General features: G+C 42.8%; 1 protein-coding gene across 1 annotated transcript in view; it reads left to right on the top strand.

The window, feature by feature from the left end:
* HOOK1 (hook microtubule tethering protein 1) overlaps positions 1-14435 on the top strand; it is a 62068-nt gene that overhangs the window by 31498 nt on the left and 16135 nt on the right. The window contains exons 11-17 of the mRNA XM_026651703.2: positions 1328-1529; positions 2260-2370; positions 2751-2838; positions 2917-2977; positions 4201-4341; positions 6060-6147; positions 9234-9268. Coding sequence (XP_026507488.1) covers positions 1328-1529; positions 2260-2370; positions 2751-2838; positions 2917-2977; positions 4201-4341; positions 6060-6147; positions 9234-9268 — 726 coding nt within the window. The remainder of the gene's footprint in view (positions 1-1327; positions 1530-2259; positions 2371-2750; positions 2839-2916; positions 2978-4200; positions 4342-6059; positions 6148-9233; positions 9269-14435) is intronic.

The raw sequence follows: 14435 nt of genomic DNA, 5'->3' as shown, positions 1-14435 counted from the left end.
CCCCGGGGGGAGGGCAGCGAGCCCCAGCGGGGGCTCCGCTCTCCCCCCGGCGGCCGGGGAGAGGGCGCCGGGGGGGAGGGCGGCGAGCCCCGGTGGGGGGGAGAGCGCCGGCGGGGAGGGCGGCCAGAGCGCCGGGGGGAGGGCGGCGAGCCCGGCCGGCCGTGGCCTCGCTCTCCCCGGCGGCCGGAGCGCCGCATCCCCCCCCCCCAGGTGCCGCCCCAAGCACAAGCTTGGTGGGCTGGTGCCTGGAGCCGGCCCTGGCCCAAATATAAGTCTCAAACCAAGTGAAAATGAAACTTAACTATTGCATCAGTATTTTTGTTAGATTGTATGTTCAGGATTGCAAGACTAAGTAGGGGCAAAACACAACAAGCATGATGAGAACTTATCATGTTGAGTTCAGTTCAACATATGTAAACTAAACTGGTTACTAAAAAGTACAGAAAGTAAATATGGTGCTATAATATTTCTAGAAATATAACCATGTAAAGTCACTCTTTTTTATTGTTATAATACATAATTTAATATAGAATAAAATATATTCCAATCTTACATTATATCAAGGTTCATAGAAGAGCATCAGGTTAAGTATGAGAGACTGGATTTTGTAATTACTCCTATGCTAATTTTTAATTTTGTAAGATGCCAGACAGTAAAGTGACTCAATATTTAGTTTAAAGGTTTGTTAATTCTTTTGTGCCAGTAAAATGAAGATCCATTTCTGTATCAAAATACCTTGATATCATTTGGACAGAACACTTTCTGTCTTACATATCTTTTAAAAGAAACTGATCAATTTGTCTTCCTTGGTCATGCCTCCTGGCAAAAATACCCATAGGATAATGATCTCCAAAACCTATCTGTGTAGTAATATACCTTAACTTTGTACCTATTCCTGCTAGATAGAGGCACTGGTATTTTGCAGGCTTACTCAGCTGCAGGATCAATCTGTAGCCTAGGGCATCGTTCACTTGTATTAACTCCAACACCATCATGAATGTGTGGGGCCATTTAATATACTGTCTCTGTCTACAAGGCATATGTCAACACACAGTTTTGTGGGCCTGCACCTCCACAATGACTACTTTTAAAACTAAACTTTGCATTTATGAGTTTATATCAACCCTACCGCTAAGAATTAAAATAATGCATTAGTTTTACACAGAGGACGTAACTCTAGCCTTGGATATGTGAATGCATATCCCTGTCTAAGCTAATTGGAACCATCCTTGCAGATGAGGGCAGAACTTACTGATTTGCTTAGTTGTAGTGTGTTTGTGTGAAAAATGCATCTTACTGTTTCTGTAATTCATTTTTATTCTTGTAGAACTTTTGCAGATAAGGCAAGTAAACTGGAGTCAACAGTTGAAGTGTATCGTAAAAAACTGGAGGACTTGAATGACTTCCGCCGACAGGTGAAGTCTCTGCAAGACACCAACATGATGTATATGCATAATACAGTCAGCCTAGAGGAAGAGCTAAAGAAGGCAAATGCAGCACGTGCTCAGCTGGAAACATACAAAAGGCAGGTAAGGCAACAACTGTATTCATCATCTTACCTATTCTCAGGTGTATTTTTATAAAATATAATTACAGTTGACTGAAAAAAATTGGGCTGCTTGATCTAACAATTGTTGGGCTGGTGTCAAGACTGTTTATAAGGAAACTTTCAGCTCTGCAATATACTCTCAATCTCCCCTTTTCCCTTCCAAATGCTCACCAACTGGCTTAACTGAGGTCATTTCTTGACCTGCAGTTCACGGCACAGTGTGCAACCCATCGGTTCACTGAGTGAAGTGGTGATCAGGTGTCTTGTTTTGTTTAATGTGTAGCTGACATCCTCTAGGTATGATATACTATCTTACTGATTTAAAAAATCTTTTTTAAAAGTATCTTGTTTTCATTTTTGGAAGTGCATAACAATTTGCTTCTAAAAGTTCCAAACTAGTCATCAGAATTCCTATGTCTTTTATTTAAGGGGAAAAAAAGCTGCTGGCCAAGATGAACAATGTGTGTTGGTTGCATTCAGCAAAGAGACACACATTTTTATTTCTGATTAAATTACAACAACCATAGAAACCTACTTTATTAGGCTTCTGAGACTATGTGAATAACGAACTACTTGAACATAATCTCCTTCCTCTTCTTGATCCAGCCCTCTTTTTCCCCACCCATAAGAGTGCCAGAGTTTAAAAAAATTATATTAATAAAATCTTAGAACATACACTAAATATAATGCCTATGTCATTATCATTCAAGGTCCAGGAGCTTCATAACAGACTTTCGGAGGAGTCCAAAAGAGCTGATACTTTAGCATTTGAATTGAAGCGACTTGAAGAAAAGCATGAAGCTTTATTCAAAGAAAAAGAGGTAAGTCTTATGCACGAGTGTTACTCAAACTCACTAGAAAGTCTCTCAGATTTTTTATTTTGTGTGCTGGCCTGGCCAGAATTTTTCACTGTGGTCACCTTGAGAATAATTTCTCAGGTGCTCTTAGGCATCAGTAGTGCTACCATAGGGATGAGACTTAGCACTAGAAATTATATATAGTTGCTTTAATATACTGGTCTTTGTCATTTGGAAATTGATAGGTCAGCATTTGATATAAACATTATCAAAAGCCTTCAACATTTAACTCATGTCCTGAAAATAGTGTTATAAATGATAGATCTTTCATTCGTAATGGAATGTGCCAACATGAAACAATTTTGTCTTATTTCTACCTTAAATGTGCTTTGACCTTTTCTTAGAGACTTATAGTACAGCGTGATGCTCTGAAAGAAACTAATGAAGAGCTCCGGTGTTCTCAGATGCAACAGGATCGCCTGAATCAAGCAGGTACTTTCTTGATGTTTTTTTAAAATAGATTGGAATGTTATCTGGAAGTGAATTTGTCAATTTGTCATGTCTTTTCAGATGCATCTGTTGTAAAAAGTCATGAGAATCTTGCTGCTGAAATTCTACCAGTGGAATACAGGTAAGGAAAGAGCTCACTTTGAGCAACACCCTTCTCTTTCAAAAGTTCCGTGTCTCAAACTGTTCCCCCCCCCCCCAACTAAAAAACTAGCATTTTGATGTTCTTATAGGGAAGGTACTAGTAAAATGCTTTACAGACATTAAATTAAACTTTGCAACACACTGTATAAGGTAGGAAGGTATCCTCATTTTGCAGATGAAGAAACTGAAGCAGAGTGGTTAAGAACTTGCCATGGTTATATGGAAAGTCTGGCAGAACCAAGGATAGGCAATCACATAAACTTGCAAAGTGCAGGTTCAGCCCTGAATAATGTGGTGTTATATGTCTTACTAATACTACAGTAAATGTGTTTTCTTCTCATAGAGGAATTGAAAGAAGACGTTTAGAAGTAGTCTAATAGTATTATAGGCAGGGTGGTAACACCACCTATTATTAAGGTTGCTCAACACTTCCCATTATAAGACCCTGTTTTCAGTTGACCAATCTTTAACCTTTTGAACTAAAACTATATGCAGGTGTCTGCCACAGGATTGTGGGTTTTTTTTTAAGTTCAGCAGTTTCCAAGAATGACGCTGGGGGAAGTACATCACCTTGGAATTCACAGTGAGCCCAAAGGGGGATACTAGGACTGGTTGGGCCAGGAGACTGGGAGTAAGATGAGAAGCCCAGGTGGACACTGGGATGGGGTAATCAAGGAGAATGGGACTGGGACAAAAAGACAAGGGTGGGGAAGAGACAGGACTGGGACAGTTTAGAGGGGGTGTAGCAGAAGGGGTCAAGCTTTGGGGAAACTGGCTGAAGTCTGACCACTAGAGAACACTCCCTTCCAAAGCCTGGAATGGAACTTAGGATTCCTGAGACTCATGCCTTTGCTATCAGCAAATAGCTGAGAAACTCACTGACAGAGCTATCCCTCCGCCCCGACAGAGTGTCTCATGCCTCTCTAGCCCACATAAGGGATGATTGTTGGCTCAAGTGGAAGAGGTGTGAGTGTTGGATCTAGAGGTTCCAACTTTGCTGATGATCTTTGAAGGTGTTTGTTTCAGGTTGTTTTTGCTAACACTGTACTATGACACTTGTGTTTATTGAAGAACATTCAGTACACTGGCATCTTAGTGAACTGGAATGCCACCTCTTCTGCAAAACTCCTTTCTTTTTAATTAGTCAAGAACTATTTATATAAACTCTTCACAGAATGGAGACTTTTTGTTTTTGACCCATAGAGAAATGTTTATTCGACTGCAGCATGAAAACAAGATGCTTCTCTTGCAACAAGAAGGTTCAGAAAATGAACGTATTGTAGAACTCCAGGAACAGCTAGAGCAAAAGCATCGGATGATGAATGAACTGGAAACAGAAAAAAGGTGATTTGTTTTCCTGGTTTTTTTAATCTTCTTTTATAAACCTGAGAGCAGTTTGGAGTAGGCACCAGTCACACAAAACAGCAGCTAATCGCACTGCAGAGAATAATCTCAGGACTGAAACCTTAGAAGGGAGGCAGTGTGACTTGCCTTGCTGATCCAACACTAGTTGAAGGTAACCACTTGTCCTGCCTTTGGCTAATGGAAGCATTGATGCATTCATTACAAAGAGGAAGGAGTAAGGAAACGACAAAGAACATAGAAAGTGTAAACCTGCAAAAAAGATGTCAGCAGGCCAAATGTGGCTGCTCCATGCTTTGGTATTCTTTGAAGAGGATATTATTTAGGACTCACCTATGGGTGATTCTTGATAGTCCTAGAGTGGGTGAAGAAAATCGGTCATTATAGTTTTACATTGCTCAAACTGTAGACCTTTGGGCTGGGAAGCCAGAGTTGTGGTACTGGGTGAATTTCTTCACCGGTTAATGCTGAATGAAGTTTATCTTAGGCTATAACAATTTAGGAGTAGTTTAAGTTGCTAAAATTTTTAAGAGTACTGCAAACACTTTTGCTGAAAACCTATGAATATGCTTGTGAGATCCACAAATAGGAGACTATATGCAGGCCATTTTAAAATGGTCCAGTTTTATCCCCTCTCTTCTTTCCCTTACGTTTGCAAAGGTTTTTTTTAATGGGATTGAAACTGTGCATTGTCTCAGCCCAAAAGCTAAGGTTTCTTCAAAACAAAATACATCAGCTTATACAATCTTGCCCAATAAAGTATCCAAATACTTAATATTTTAGTATAAGATAAATCATCTGCAGCAGGAAGGAAAAAATGCAATCTTCTACCCACCACTTCCAAGAAGGAAGTTTTCCCTGCTCAGTTGGGAGACCAGTGCCATCAACATCTGAAGTCTAAGTCTTCATTTAAAAAAAATACTAGCCCTTATGTTTTTAAAGATCATCAATCTCATTAGTTTTCATGCTTGTTGTTTAGAACACTGAGGGCACCAATTACTTGGACAAGAAGCATGTCCAATTCACTGCTGCTGCTGCTTTGGGAAGCTCCAAATACAGACCAGCATTGGAGGCAGTAGAGGCTGTGAGGGGCTAGATTAGTAGACACCCTATGTAGCAGCCAGAAGGAGATGAGAGAGAGAGAGAGAGAGAGTAGTAGAGACGTTCCCCATTGTTAGAAGCCAGGAGGCTTTGTGGTATGGGGCAGAGTGCTCAAGGTAATAGCAAAAGAGCAAGTAACGTCCCTTGTCCTACAGCCAGAAGGGGTTAGGGTGGGGAGAAGGGACTTCAAATTTATCAGACTCCTTTAACCAAAAGCTGATACTGAAGATGAAGCCCTGAAATAGAGTCTAGGGGCAGCATTCGGGCAGGAATCCCAGCACTTTCTCAGGTACCACAGATACTTCCCTTCTCTCCAGGTAGGCACTTTCCACCACCTACACAGCCCTCCCACCCCCTCCAAAAAAGTAAGTTTTAGCCCACAGGCTACTACGTGTCCAGTAAATGTTCCAAGCACCTGCCTGCAGCAACTACGATTAGGTCTGATACACAAACAAAATATATATTGACTTCAGACGCTTCCATTTTGTGTAACCTTTACTGAAGAATTATAACCCAGATGTGTAGGGGAATAACTTCACTCTACATGTCCTGATTATTAGAAGACGGATGAGTGACTGAGTTCTTTTACCTTCTCACAGGCTAAGCAATGAGCGTATTGGAGAGCTGCAGCAACAGATTGAGGATCTCCAAAAGGCTTTGCAGGAGCAAGGATCCAAGACAGAAGGAGTAAGTGAAAGCTAGTGGTTCTCAAACTTCTTGAAGGTGGAGACCTCTGACCAGTTTTCTCAAAATTCATGTGTGTTAGTGTCAGACTTTCTTTAAATGTAATCAGAATGGTGCCCCTTCTCCCTTTCAGTCTTGCTGGTGCTGATAATTATTGTAACAACAACAAGGCTGTGGCTTGGTGGGGTTTTTATTAGCCTAAGAGATAGTAATTTTCAGCAGGGAGAAAACCTTTGTTCAGGGTTTGGGTCCATCTTCCTTGCGATTTTTTTTTTTTAAATAGACAAAATAAAATAAAACCCTCCTGCCTGATAAGTCTGTCGAAGGTCTAGAGCAAGCCAAACTTGACAGGAATGGGTCCGCAGCATCCAGACCCTGGGAAATTCTCAGTCTCTCCAAACTGGGGAACCATGAGTCCCCTCAGAGCAGCAGAGTCCCAGCTCAAAAACTTCTGTTTTAAGCAACTTAAAAATGAAATGCAACTTTTCAAACCATAAAACTTAAATGCTTCCCTACACTCTGTGAGAAGAGAATAGAGCCAGAATCCAAGGATCAGGATGCAGAAGAAGGAAGGGTTATCTGTCGCATTCTCCCTACATTTCCCCAGCTCTGCTGAAGACCCTTCTTTGGAGTTCTTGCTCCATAGGTGGAAAAACTGCAGAGCTGTGGGAGCCAGTCTTACTCTTCTGAATAACTTTTCCTCACTTAAACTCACATGGCAAAGTGTTGCAAGTTAACTCTCGCAGTGTGCCCACGGGGATAGTCGCTGACTGCCTGCCATTCTGCTCCTGCCATGATGGATCCTTAGGGGGCTTCCTCTCATAAGAAGGATGGGCCCTGAGGACTCAGAGATAAGGCAAGAAAGGACCATTGTGACCATTGTAGTCTGACTTCCTGTTTAACACAGGCCATAGAACTTCGTATGAATTAATTCCTGCTTGAAATAGAGCATGTCTTTTAGAAAAACATACCATCTTGATTTAAAAATTTACAGCGATGGAGAATCCACCATGACTAAGGCTACGTTTTAGTCACAGATATTTTTAGTAAAAGTCATGGACAGGTCACGGGCAGAAAACAAAAATTCACGGCCCGTGACCTGGGGTCCATGACTTTTACTAAAAATACCTGTGACGTAAACTTGGGCGGGGACCACGGGTACTCTGGGGGCGGGAGTGGTCCAGGGGCACCACAGGTGCTGGGGCAGGTGGCCCGGGACCCCCGCTGGTGCTGGAGGACGGAGACCCTTGCTGGTGCTGCGGGGGAGGGATTGGATGGGCTGACAATGGCTCCCTACCCGGCTCAGTGTCCCTGCAGCTTCTAGGCAGTGGAGGAGCACAAGCGCATCGACTGCTGCAGCTCTCATTGGCTGGGAACGGCAGCCAATGGGAGCTGCGGGGGCGGGGCCGGCAGGCAGCGTGCTGTGCGGAGCCCCCCCAGCCCCTCCGCCACTTAGGAGCTGCAGGGCCATGGCAGTAGGAGCCCCTCACCCCAAGATAAGTGCCCCCTGCACCCCCTAGCCCCCCTGCCTCTAGCCTGAGCCCCCTCCCACACACCCAAACTGCTGCTACTGGCCCAGGGGCTGCCCAAGCCAGAATCCGTGACGTCCGTGACAGACTCGCAGCCTTAACCATGACCCTTGGTAAGTTGTTCCAATGGTTAATTACCCTCACAGTTAAAAATTGTGCCTTATTTCTAGTCTGAGTTGGTCTAGCATCAGCTTCAAGCTGTTGGATCTTGTTATACCTTTTGTCTGCTGGGCTGAAGAGCTTTTTATTATAAAACTTCTGTTTGCCATGTTGGCATTGGTAGACTGTCTTAACAAAGAGAAGGTTGCGGGAAGACTTGATCACAAAACAGATTGACCTCTTTAGAGTCTTTTACTGTAAGACATGTTTTATAACGTCTTCTGTCTGCCAATCCCCTTCAAAAACGCGTTTTGTGATATAATTGTAATTATTTAAGATTACAATTTTTTAAATCATTTAATTAAAATTAACAGTTTACGTTTAAGTTTTATTTACTTGCATCCTTGCTTTCAGGAGTGGTAAATTCAGGTTAGGATTGATAGGTCTTGAAAAACTAGTGAAAATTATGACACAAAGCACAGCAATTGTGGGTATGTGGTTTTTATGTTTTTTATTTTGTGTTTGAGTGACAGGCTTTAATCATCCTAAGGAATTCCCTATAACAGAATAAGCCTAATAGAGTGATTCAGATTCCGAATTTGTACTCACAGAATTGCCTCTGGATTTTTAGTCCCTTTGGGATTGGGGAGATTTTCTTCTTGTGGAAGTGGCAAGTAGTTCTGTCCCCAAATCCTACTAGTTGCAGAATCTGGGAAGACCAATACTGCCTATAAATCACCGTGGCAAATGAAATGTTTTTTTTCTTAAATTAATCACATTAGCCTTGCTATTTTGAAGCTGAAAGTCCTGCCAGTTGAGGCGACAGTTCTTCCTAGTAAACAGTGAAGCCCAAAGTTACTACTAGTGTTTTCATAAACTAAGGGGCACTCAAAATTTAGATGGAAATCCTATGAATTGGCTTCATTTGCACTATTTTTTTGGTAGGGGGAGCAGGTTAGTTTTTTTGTTTTTGTTCTAACAGTTTCAGAGTGAATTATTTCAAATGTAGGAAAATATTACTATGTATTTTAAAATAAACCTATTTTAAATTTCTAAATGTTCTAATACTCTAAATTGAGACGTAAAGTTAATGAATGAAAAATATTTGGAGTCTGCTTTTGTAATCATGTCTTCTTTGTTTCCTTCTTTCTGCCTCCTTCTTTGAATTGTGTCAGTCTTTCCACTTTTGCTGCTAAATGGTTCTATAGCAAGAAGTATACTATAAAATCCAGAATGTCAGAGTGATGCAAAGAATATAAATAAAATTATCTAAATGCATAGAGACTATTACACTTCTGAATTGTGCAGTAAAATACACATGGTAAAAGTATCTGAAAAGTGAAACTTTTGAAGAAAACTATTTGTAAAAGTTGGAGCTCCCATTTGTATGTGCACCTAGAGTTATATTTTTAATTTTCTGGATTATGTATCTAAATTCATTTTTAATTCTTACCTTTATAGTCCAGCAAGCTGAAGCAGAAGATAGAAGCACATATGTAAGTAAAGCTAACTGACATTTATATACAGCCAAAAAAGAAACGGACCTCTAATTTAAGTTTTTGATATAAGCAGTAAATACATATAAGCACTATTAAAGGTCAGCCTTATTTCCAAAGATGGGAAATTCAGTTAAAACTGCCACTCTGTCCTTCAGTCACCTCATCTGGGCTCCCAGGTGTCACACATGTCGCGTGATAGTCACTCATTTGACAGCTCTGTGACACCTGCCTGTGGCTCGGTCTGAATTTCACACTTCTGGTTGAACTGCAGAAACTCTGCCTTTTGGTCCCCAGGGCCATTGCTATAATGTTGAGTAGTCAGCCAGGCAGGCATCTTTTCTCTCCTTGCTGGATTTCAGTCAGGAAGGAATTCCCAGGATGGGCAGTGGTTCTCAGCCCCGCAAAGAGAGGCCACAAGGCTCCCTCTAACTTCTCTCTCCCTCCTGTGTTCCTGCAGCCAACTGCACCTAGTTTTCCCCACTTCCTGAAGAGCAGCCCCCTGTGACCCAATACCCTGTGAGCCCCCTACTCCTTAGAAACCCCAGCACTCACCTATGCCAGCCAAACCTGCCAGGTTTTGCATAGCTCCATGTCCTACCTCTACCATTGCTTGGGGCAGTGTGTGTTGACCACAAGCTCAAGTTTATGATTCTATACAAATTAGCTCACTAAACTTGCAAACAGTATCTGCACAAAACTTGGCAGTTATGCTTCATAGTGATATGAGCCTTGTTTTTGCCAGTCACTGTTTTGAGATCCCTTGAAAACAGTGTATTAGGCAAACAGGTGAATATACATATTCTTCTCCTTCAAGTGTTGTCCCCGTTGATCCCCCACTTTTGCAACATGCATATGTAAGTTTCAACTTTCTGAAAAGCAGCGTCTGGGGCTGGACACATCCTCACTAACAGATCTGAAGGCTCAGTGCTCTATCCCTTTGTTTAAGCTTGCACCGAACTGCCCTGCCTTCCCAGCCCCATAGGCTCTTTAACTATTGTGATGATGGTTCTTTGAGTGATTGTGCATGTATACAGTCCACTGTAGGTCCATTTGTGCCCAATGCATTCGAGTCAGAGACTCTTGCCGGCAGTGTTAGCAGGTAGTGCATGCACCCCTGCCTTCCTTGCACACAGAGCTGAGGGCAAAAGGGGTATCGCCACCACCTCTGCCTCAGTTCCTTCTTACCACTCACGGCAAGAGTTGGAGCTCCCCATTGCTCTTGAGCTTCAGTTTGTTTAACTAACTATACTGAAAAAAATCTGTGTACATCATTTTTAGAGATTTTTAGCATTGGTTAGTATTAGAGCATAGTATTAGTTATGAGAGTAGTTTAGTAGCTTATTTATTGGTGCAGGGTGTCTTTCATCATGCAGAGATCCCCAGGGTTTAAACAGTGTGTTACTTGCAGGGCCATGATCCCTGTGAATGATAGCCACACAAGTTGCCTAATTTGTTTAGGCCAGGGACATGTTAAGGACAAATGTTCCATTTATACCTCTTTTCCTATGACGACAAAGAAGCAAAGGGACTTCTGCCTTAAGGTACATTTATTTGAAAAGTGTCGTCCTTCAGAGCCTGATCCCAGTCCTGAGAAGATGGAGAGTTCTTCAGTGCCTTTCTGGCTGTTTCAGTCCCAAAGCCAAAATCAGGAGAAAAACAATGTTCTTCTCCTGTGTTCTTCTCATAGCCTTCAATACAGTCTTCATTTTCTGAGGCTGTCACAGTCCAGATTGCATTCTTCATCTCAAAAGGGGGACAGATCTGCTAAAAATGCCTCCAGTATGGGAGTCAAGGTCTGGTCATAAACACCAACATTCACCAGTACTGTCTGAGGCAGCACCATCAACTCCGGCTCCAGCAGGGCCATCGAGACTGGTGGCTTCACCTTCTCTGTCAGCGATATCTACAACACTGGCACTGCTGGTTCCAGTGCCACTTGCCTTATCTGAGGAGTACTTATCTCTGATATGTGTACTGTCTATGTCCCTGCAGCAAAAACCCTTATGTGCATCCCTGTGCTTGACTCTCCTTTTCATCACCATCTGGTACTGATTACAGTAGCTTCAACTACATTGGCATGAACAGCACCATTTTTTTTTCACTGTACCATCAACACACTTTTGCCAGCATAGCTGCTAACGCTGGTATGTCATTCTGCATTCCATGGCCACCTGCCCTGGCCGTACTGACCCCCTTGAACTGCTCCCAGAGCTTCCAGATCACCATCTGCTATGCAGTCTAGGAGCAAGTGACCTTCTCCAGTGCCTTTGTCTATCAGGGAACATCTTTCAGTTCGTCAGCCATATCCAGTTTTGGAACCGGCAGAGGAAGGGAAATCTAGGGATGAACCCCCACGTCTTTCTTTTCACATTCTTCTTTCCCTGATGAGTCCATAAGTCTTGAGTCATCTTCACCACTGTCTGGAGACTTCAAAGTCTTTCAAGACCTCACAAGGTGTGTAGTTGTTAGGAGTACAGTCGAAATTGTGCATGACAATCTGCACAAGTTTTTAGGTATTTTACAAGCTCCAGCCCTGGGAAGGGTTGTCCTTCCCATGAATGAAGCCCTATTAGATCCTGCTGAAACCTTTTGGCAAACCCCAGCTTCTGTTCCACCCACTGCCAAACACATGGGCAGGTGTCATGTTCCTCAGGAGGAATATGATTTTTTTTCCCCCACCCACCCTGTCCCAGACTCCTTGGTAATCATGGCAGTGATCAAAGAAGTCCTACCCCAAGGACAAAGAATGTAAGCAACTTACATATATCACCACAAACCTTCAAATAATGGTGTCAAATTATCAAGCATTATTGTCCAGATATGTATGTTAATTTGTTAGTGTTTGCAAAATTTGCAAATTGCGTGAAGAATACAAGGACCAGTTTCTAGCAGGAGTCTCAGAAGCGCCTATCTCCAAGCGACCACTGATGCATCAGACACCACTTTGCACTCGAGGGCTGCAGCCAGTTCGATGAGGCAGTCTTGGTTACAGGCCATAGAGAGCTGTATAACACAATCAAAGACCTTCCATTTGAAGATTCTAAATTGTTTTCTCGAATGACTGATAATGCCATGTACACGTTAGACTCCCAAGCAACTCTCTCTTCTCTGGGAGTTTGTATTCCAGCAACAAAAAGAAAACAGATCAAACCTCAGACACACTATCGATCTTCATTCTACCAGCTCAGACTTCAGGATGCTTCGAAGAGGAGATCTAAACCACCTAGATGTTGGACATCAGCTTCGTCATCAGCAGGCTCTTCTTATCAGACTTCCGCATTGAAACAGTCATTTTGATATTTTGATCAAGGACAACACACCAACCACATCTCACCTCCTAGAGCCAGAACCTCCTTTTGGAAAGTGCCTCCCTCTCTCTTTTGCCAGGCATAGCCTGAGAGCTCAGCACTGTGAACGAGGGCTATGTTATCCTTTCTACTGCCCTTCCCTCAACCCATCTTCCTCATCCCTTCTCAGGAACCCATCTCACAAAGCTGTTTTACTTCAGGAAGTATAGTCTCTTTTTGGAATTGGGAGCAATAGAGGGAAATTCCTTATCAACACAAAGGGAAAGGTGTCTGTTCCCATTACATCCTGATTTCCAAAAAGTGAGGTGGTCTAAGGCCCATTTTGGATTTGAGAAAACAAGTTTAATCAAGAAAATCAAATTCAGGAGGGTCAGCCTCACATCTGTTATCCCTTCCCTAGTGATTGGTATGCTGCCCTCGATTTGCAGGATGCTTACTTTCATGTGGCAACACATCTGGACCACAGAGAGTGTCTTCAATTTGTAGTTGGGAACAGGCACTGCCAGGACACTACCCTCTGGCCTGCCCTCGGGACCCCAAGAGTGTTTACCAAATGGTAGCAGCCCATCTTCTTCATTCCGGAGTTCAAATATTTTTCTACCTGGATCATTGGTTAATCCAAGAAACTTCAAAGGGATGTGTCCAGAACAGTATTGTTCTAGAATACACTCCTGCACTCACACCCTACACACTTTTATAGTCATCTTTGTACAAGGTGTGCCTTGTAAGGTATCATTTGAAAATTCATAATTTGTTCATCAGTATTGTCCTGATAAAACGTGTGGCAACATGATTCCCGTCTATGATGTTAAAAATACACGTTCAGATTCATGTAGCACCAAACTGGTCAAACACACTCCTTTGTTCAAGACAGGTCTATGTTTGCCTTAATTTGCATCTAAGCAGTAGGCAGAATCATCAAGCTGGAAGGGAAACAAAGGAAGCTCAAATAGGTGAAGAAGAACAGCGGGGATCATCCTTCCACACAGACTTTGCCTCTCAGTTCTCAACTGGCTATGTTTTTCAAGAGAGGGACTAGAACTATAAAAAGCAGGGGCAAACACCCCAAGGCACCTGCCCCCCCTCCCATTTTATTCTCCACACTTTAGAAGACAAAAGGAAACAGCCATAGGACTCTGGGGGAGGAGGAGAAACCTTTGCTAGATCATAGCAGAGCTGAAAGTTTGCTCTGTAATCCGCTGGAGCATGTGGTGACACAGTTTGCTTTGCAACTAAGAGATTCTTAAGTAGATATTAGTAAGTGTTTAATCTTTATTTTTCTTCTAAGGTTTTCTGGTTTTTATGCCTCATTACTTATACCCACTTAAAATCTCTGTTTGTAATTAATACACGTGTTTTACGGTTTTATCTATCCAGTGTGTTTAAGTTGAAGTGTCTGGGTAACTACTTAAGGTAATGAAATGACATTATTCCCTTAAAGCAGGCCTGCACAACTCGTAAAGCGGCGAGGGCCATATTACTCCAAAGAAAACAGCTGAGGGCCGAACCTCCCAGCGCCGCTGAACTCCCCTCCCAGCCCCCCGAAACATAACCCCCCCCCCAAGCGCCGCCCGCCATGCGGAAACAAACCCTCCTTCCCCAGCTCCGCCCCACCGAAACAGCGGTATTGAACCTTGGTAATATGTTATAGTGGGCCCCTAAGGTAGTATAATTAAGGTAAAAGAAAAATGTCTTTATGCTAGAAGTAGAATAAATAAGGTCTTCCCCCCCCACTTTGTAATCAGTTGCCCTGTTGAATGAATGAGGTGTGAATGAGGAAGGCAGGCACCTCCAGACAGCTGCAACCCTTGGAGAGGGGATGGGAGCCAGACCAGATCAGTAGAACAGGTCAGCCA

The sequence above is a fragment of the Terrapene carolina genome, unplaced genomic scaffold (assembly GCF_002925995.2).
Source record: "Terrapene carolina triunguis isolate 2854851 unplaced genomic scaffold, T_m_triunguis-2.0 Scaffold101, whole genome shotgun sequence".
Taxonomy (NCBI): Eukaryota; Metazoa; Chordata; order Testudines; family Emydidae; genus Terrapene; species Terrapene triunguis.
The sequence above is the reverse complement of the archived record's forward strand: the minus strand, read 5'-3'. Positions and strand labels throughout refer to the sequence as shown.